Source organism: Psammomys obesus, unplaced genomic scaffold (assembly GCF_907164565.1).
Source record: "Psammomys obesus unplaced genomic scaffold, mPsaObe1.curated_primary_1811, whole genome shotgun sequence".
Classification (NCBI taxonomy): Eukaryota; Metazoa; Chordata; class Mammalia; order Rodentia; family Muridae; genus Psammomys; species Psammomys obesus.
In genome coordinates, this window is record NW_026596152.1 from 1,290,221 (window position 1) to 1,297,196 (window position 6,976).

Consider the following 6,976-nt stretch of genomic DNA (forward strand, 5'->3'; position numbering starts at 1 on the left):
GAGCCTGGAGGCTGAACCCTGATCTCTCCCTGCAGACCCAGGACCAGATTGTGTACTTCATTCGCCAAACCCCGGTCCCCATCACCCCAGACAACTTTGCGGCAACCGTGCAGTTCGGGACAGTGCGTGGTGCCTACATCCCAGCCCTGCTTCGCCTGCTCACGGGTGTCTACGTCCCGCAGATTTTTGTGAACACCACTTGGCCTGAAAGCATCCGAAGTCATTTTGTGTCACATCTGCACAGGTTTCTGGCCTGTCTGACAGGTGAGCAGGAGGCTGGGGGGCGGGGGGTGGCGCCCGGCTCCTCCATGCTGGCTTGTGAGGCAGCTGGCCAGCTCACCTCATCCGTGTTAGCCCCCGGACCCCGTGGAGCTAAGGTCTCACACGTGCACACACTCTGCCACTGTTCCACACCATCAACTCTGTTATTAATATTCATATTCAAATCGATATCAAAAGGACTTCTTTTCAGCACCGAGTGCCAAACCCAGGGTTCAAGTGTACCTGCTAAGTGCTTCGTTGGTTTTGTTCTAGTTTTCTTGTTGTTTTGTTTTTCGAGACAGGATTTTTCTGTGTAGCCCTTGGCTGTCCTGGACTCACTTTTTAGATCAGGCTGGCCTCGAACTCACAGAGACACGCCTGCTTCTGCCTCCCCAGTGCTGGGATTACAGGCGTGCGCCCGGCTGTGCTGAGTGGCTGTTGTATCATTAAGTTATACTCCCAGGCTTAATGGACTCTTTGGAATGAGGTCTCACCGTGCACCCCGCCCACACGAGTGTGCTACGGAAGTCTTGACCACGTGGGCACACAGAGCACAAGCATGCCGCTTCTGTGTGACCTGGGCGGGAGCCTGGCTCAGAGCTTGTCTAGCGTGCGCAAAGCCTGCGCTGGAGCCCCAGCGTCCTGTAGCCGGGGCTGCTGCGGGTCTGTGATCTCAGCACTCAGGAGGTAGAGGGAGGAGGGTCAGACAGCTACTCAGTGCGTCTGAGCCTCGCTGAAGAGACGAGAGCTCTCTCTCAGCAGAGTGGGGGCCAGGCGTGGCCGCATGTGTCTGGAATTCTAGCTCTCAGGAAGCAGAGGTCCGAGGGTCAGAAATTCAAGGCGATCTTGGACTACACGGGACCCTTTCTCAAAACCAAACAAATCGGAGGCAGTGGGGTTTCAAATGTAAGGCCAGCATGGGGTATAGAGACCCTGTCGTAAGGAACAGAACAAGGAAGCTGGGCACAGTGGCGTGCGCCTTTAATCCCAGCACTCTAGAGGAGAGGCAGGTGGATCTCTGTGAGTTTGAGGCCAGTCTGGTCTGCAAATGGAGTCCAGGAAGGACAGCCAGGGCTACACAGAGAAACCCTGTCTTGAAAAACAAAAACAACCAAGCAAACAAAAGCATCAGAGCCGAGACGAGGCTGGAGAGGCGCTCAGTGGCGAAGAACGCTGCTGACCCTGCAGAGGACCCAGGCTGAGGACCCAGTGCCCGAGCGCACAGCACAGTGAGTCAGGGTTTCGGATGCCCTGCTCTACCTCCATGGGCACCAGGCACGTTCATGGTGCCCATACACGCCTGCAGGCCAAACGTCCACACCCAGAAAATAAGTCTAAAAAGTCTTAGAAACAAAACGAGCCATTTCTACCCAGGTCTGCTCTTGTGTTTGGGGGTGTCGTGTAAAATACGGTCTCCATTCCTTTCATGTGTCATACTGTAAAGCATTTCCTACAGATAAGACCTCGCCAGAGGGCCCAGTGTGTCAGTGCGGGCCTTTAATCCCAGCCCCCTGGAAGCCAGAGACATGCAGGTGTCTGTCTCCCTCTCAGTTTCAGTTAGGCTCAAACACAACAGAACAACAAAAAGCAAACACCAGCAAAGGGAAGGCCTTCCTGCTTACCCTTGAAGAGTAAAGACCAGTCCTAACGGGTGCCGGGAGCCAGGCGTCTGCCTGGCATGCCCCGGTCTCAGGGCTGACCCCGCTGTGCTTGGCACAGCCTTGGTCAATGCCGAACATGGTATCGTTGCAAAAATTTGCCTTTTAATTTAGATTCGCTTTTGTAATGTAGAACTTGTTTAGACCTGCTCAGACCCGGAGCTGGAGATTGCTGGAGATTGCTAAAGCGTGCAGGTGGCAGAAGGAGAAATGCAGGCAACAGGAGGGGGCGTTGGGGATACGGTGCAGACAGTGAGATGATTTTATGGTAATTTCCTAACAGACCTCCTGGAGCTTTGCCCCCTGGCTCCTGCTGTTTCTGCTCTGCAGCCTGAAGAAGCCTGAGTCATAGTTACTCCGTCTGTTCTCCCAGAGCTGCCTTTGGTGTCTGTGAGGGGCTGGTTCTCGGGCTCCCCTCAGAGCAAGCCCCTCAGGGGACGGCGCGGTTAGCGCACAGGTCGTCCACCTAACCTCGACACGCGCCCTAGACCCTCTCCACCCTCTGTAGCGCCTACCACGGCCTTTCGTTTAGGGGGTGAAGCAAAAGAACGCAACGAGACAGATGTGGTTTGTGAAGAGTCTGGGGGGCAGGTGGGACCACCCAGCGGGCGAAGGTTCTTGTCAGTAAGAGCGACAATCCCAGCTCCATCTTCAGCGGGTTGAAGCGGCCCCCTCGGGGGCCGCCCTGCCTCCCGCACCGGGCCGCGAGCCCCCCTGGCGGAGCCGCGGCTTTCTTTGAGCTGTGGCCGAGGAGCCTCGACGCTCCCCTTGACCCGACCACCAGTCACGGGCTCCCGGTCCTCCCTAGATACGCGGTATAAACTGGAGGGCCACACTGTCTTGTACATCCCGGCAGAGGCCATGGACATGAACCCTGAGGTGGTGGTAAAGGACAAAGAGCTGGTCCAGCGGCTGGAGAGTGAGTGGCCGGCGCCGGGCGGGGCGGGCACGGAGGGCACAACTGGGGAGAGGAAGGAAGCACGAGCCCCCCCCCCCCCCTCCACAGCCTCCATGATCCACTGGACCCGGCAGATCAAGGAGGTGCTGAGCACTCAGGAGTCTGTGGAGATGGGGGAGAACCTCGGGCCCCTGGAGGAGATCGAGTTCTGGCACAACCGCTGCACGGACCTGTCGGGCATCAGCAAGCAGCTGGTGAAGCAGGGCGTGAAGCACATCGAGGCCATCCTGCAGCTGGCCAAGTCGTCCTACCTGTCGCCCTTCGTGAAGCTGGCTCAGCAGATCCAGGTGCAGCCGCTGGGCGCCCCGGGCCCCTGGAGCAAGCGCGCTTGTGGGCTTGTGGGCTACCCAGCTTGTGGGCTGGCACGGGGCGGGTGAGAAGAGGGGGCCAGGCGCAGCGCACGGACCCACCCGGCGCCGGGTAAAGGTCCCCGAGGAGCTTGGCGCTTGGGTAGGAGTCGCCGAGTTAGTCAGCTGGGGGCCCGGGGCAGCCGAGAGCACGGGACTCACAGAGTGGCCCAGGGTGGCCTGCGGAGGCAGTCGGGACACACCCTCAGCCCGGAACACCAACTGCCCTGCCCAGCTGCCTGTGCCGGGCCCCCAGGAGGGAGGCACCGTGTGAAGGCCTCTTCCCAGGGGGAGCTTCAGCCAGACACTGAGGGAACTGAGCTGTGAAGAGGCTTGACCCTCGAGGAGAAGAGGACAGGAAGGCCCGGCGACCTTAGGGATGTGGGAGGGGAGCAGCGTGCCCAGGCCGTTAGCTCTGAGCAAGCGTTTGGTAGAGTCTTTAGCTCAGTCGGAGCAGACACCAGACCCGGGCTGATTCCCAGCCTGAGGCTGTCATAGTGGAGCCCCGAAGGGCGGGGCTGTTGCTCAGGTGGCAGGGTGCTGGCCCAGCCAGCGTGAACCCCGGGAGTTCCAGCACCTACGAGAGGTCGACCAGTGTCTATCTCCTCGGCGGCAGACAGACTGGGCGCGGTTTCCAGCTGTGACTTGCACTGTAGGGAGAGGCCAGCAGGTGCCAGCCTCTCCTCCCCCAGTGCTGCCATTAGCCACAGGCCTCCGTGCCCAGCTCTGACGTGGCCGCTGGGGATCTGAACTCGGGTCCTCACGCCTGCACAGCAGCAGGCGCTTTAGCGACTGAGCCGCGTCTCCAGCCCCCGGTCTGTTCTCCCATGTGGATAATGGCACTCCTGCTCCCCCTCACTGCCAGGACGGCTCCCGCCAAGCCCAGTCCAACCTGACGTTCCTGTCCATCCTGAGGGAGCCCTACCAGGAGCTGGCCTTCATGAAGCCCCTGGACATCGCCGACAAGCTCCCCAAGCTCATCAGCCTCATCCGCATCATCTGGGTCAACTCCCCGCACTACAACACTCGGGAAAGGCTGACCTCCCTGTTCCGGAAGGTGTGTGGTGCGAGGCGCAGGAGTGAGGCGGGGTGGGGTAGGATGAGGTGTGGTGAGGTGGGGCCGGGTGGCCCGGCGGGCAGGGCTCAGGGTCCCTGGCCACCGTGCCTCAGGCTGACAGTCTTTAGAGCCAGGCCTAGCAAGTAGCCCGAGCAGGACTCGGGGCTTTGAGAGGAGCCTTGGGAAGGAAGTGAGGAGAGACTTCAGAGAGGGTGGACCCGTCTTCCCCTTTCTCGAGATGGAGCCTGCAGCGGGGTGTGGGAGGGTTGATTGGGGGGGGATGGCCCCCGTCACCTGGAATGGTCAGCACAGAGCTTGTGCGGAGAGGGGTCGCTGAACCCGGAACAGGGCCACTGCAGAGCTGGCCGAGCAGAGGGCAGGCTGTGCCGGGCTCGCCGGGCATGCGCCTGGATGGAAATGGGCCTCAGGAGCTGGGAGTCCCTGGGGGTCAGGGAGGGGGTGTGGGGAGAGGCTGGGCTGAGGCCGAGGGTCCCTCCACAGATGAGCAACGAGATCATTCGCCTGTGCTGTCACTCCATCTCCCTGGACCGGATCTTCGAGGGCTACGTCATTTCCAGCAAGGAGGACCTGCAAGGCTGCATCTTCTGCTGCCAGGCTTGGAAGGAGCACTATCTGCGCGCCGTGCAGATCCACACGCAGTACGGGGCCCTGGCCGCCGCCCGGCCGCCTACTCCTGTGGCCTCCCCTCGGGTGGATCATGGTTTTAGACCTAGGCGCCTCTACCGCCCCTCCCCACCGGGTTCTGTTTGGATGGAGATGGCCTCAATCCTAGCCCCGAGGTCTCCCTATGGCCACTTCTAGAAAGCCCGAGCGGCCCTTCCCTTCCTGACGGCACAGCCTGGAAGGCCACCTTCCAGAGCGTGAGCCTGTCTCCCGGGGCCTGCCCTCCTCCAGGCCCTCCCTCTCCAAGTGCAGGCTCGCAGCGTCAGCCTTGCCTGGGCTCCTGCTCTCCACTCAGGCCCTCTTCTCCCTCCGTGCAGGTTCTCCAACCGGGGCTGGGTTCTGGACCAGACCAGCATATTCGCTCAGGTAGACGCCTTCGTGCAGCGCTGCAAAGACCTCATCGAGGTAGGAAGAGCGCCAGGGTGGGGACTGAGCCAGGCGGGGGCGAGGGCTCCGCTGAAGAGCCTCACCCTGGAGCCTGGCGCTTGGCTCTTCCTGAGAGATTGCGTGTCTTCCTCCCACCACGGCCTTTTACTTGCTTTTGCCTGTACTTCATTCTGCAGCCTAAATGCACCCCAGTGTCCCCTCCGTCTCGATTCTCCCCCCACCCCCCACCCCCCAGTTCATAGCCATTTGAAGGTAAATCCAAGAACCCAGGAGGCCTGGGTTCGGGAGAGAGCTGGGCCTTTCACAGCCCTCTCTTTTCAGGTATGCGACTGTCAGTACCACTTTGCCCGTTGGGAAAACGGCAACCAGGGGCCCCTTCCCTGCTTCTTCGGTGCCCAGGGGCCACAGATCACACGGAACTTGCTGGAGATCGAGGACATCTTTCACAAGAACCTGCAGACGCTTCGAGCCGTCCGCGGGGGCATCCTGGACGTGAAGAACACCTCTTGGCATGAGGACTACAATAGGTGAGGGCCTCACGGCTGAGGCTCGCGGCCGGCCCAGGCTGTGGGTGCCAGGAGCAGCAGGACAGCAAGCTGGAGGCGCGGTGGCGGAGTGCTGGGCGGGGTAGGCTCCGGAGTGGACCTTCAGGACACTGAACAGGTGCCCTGAAGCTCCTCACTGGGGGGTGCCTAGGACTTGTGAAGCAGCCTCAGGCGTGCAGCCCTGGCCACGCGGCGAGCTGCTGCACAGGACAGTCGGGCCGTAGCTGGCAGGCGAGCTTGGGCACCCACGCGTGTCTCTGCCTCTCGGACCTTGCAGGTTCCGTGTTGGGATCAAGGACCTGGAGGTGATGACCCAGAATCTGATCACCTCGGCCTTCGAGCTAGTGCGGGACGTGGAGCACGGAGTGCTGCTTTTGGACACGTTTCACAGGCTGGCTTCCCGGGAGGTGCGGCCCCACCCCGAGGGCACGCCCGCTTCCTTAGTCTTGGACTCCCGGACCCTGTCCTTCCTGCACGGTGCCCCTCTTCGTTCAGCTGCTGATTTTTCTTTTGTTCCGTGTTTCCGCTTCCCTGGCTCCCACCTCTGAGAGTGTTTCTGCCGCTGTGCATGGGAGTCAGGACACACTCCTGGGGTGCGAGGCCGAGGGAAGGCAGCTCCACGGAGCTCGCCGCCTTGTTCCCTAGGCCATCATGAGGACCTATGAGAAGAAGGCTGTGGACCTCTACATGCTGTTCAACAGTGAGCTGGCCCTGGTGAACCGCGAGCTCAACAAGAAGTGGCCCTACCTGGAGCCCTACATGGGCCAGTTCTCCGGGCAGGCGCACTGGATGCGGATCCTGCGGCGGCGCATCGACAGAGTCATGAACGTGAGCCTCAGCCGGGAGGGGCGGGGCCGAGTCCTGACAGGCCCCAGTTTGTGGAGGGGCCGGGTGGCCGGTGGAACAGAGATCGTGTTAGCTCTTATATGAAGGTGTGGAGGACTCAGGGTCGGGGAAGGGGCGTGCCTGGTGAGCCGGAGCCCTGGGCCAGCAAATCCTGCTCTCTGATTCCTTCCTCCTTCCTTCCCTCTTCCTTCCTTCCTTCCTTCCTTCCTTCCTTCCTTCCTTCCTTCCTTCCT

The 6,976-nt window shown here is 61.0% G+C and overlaps 1 protein-coding gene across 1 annotated transcript in view; it reads left to right on the top strand.

Moving 5' to 3' along the window:
- The window catches only part of Dnah2 (dynein axonemal heavy chain 2), a gene marked incomplete in the record, with an annotated part of 99,039 nt that overhangs the window by 21,577 nt on the left and 70,486 nt on the right, over positions 1–6,976 (top strand). The window contains 9 exon segments of the mRNA XM_055593991.1: positions 36–264; positions 2,728–2,838; positions 2,926–3,164; positions 4,090–4,281; positions 4,783–4,940; positions 5,283–5,370; positions 5,674–5,879; positions 6,175–6,304; positions 6,543–6,725. Of these exon segments, the coding sequence (XP_055449966.1) occupies positions 36–264; positions 2,728–2,838; positions 2,926–3,164; positions 4,090–4,281; positions 4,783–4,940; positions 5,283–5,370; positions 5,674–5,879; positions 6,175–6,304; positions 6,543–6,725 (1,536 nt within the window).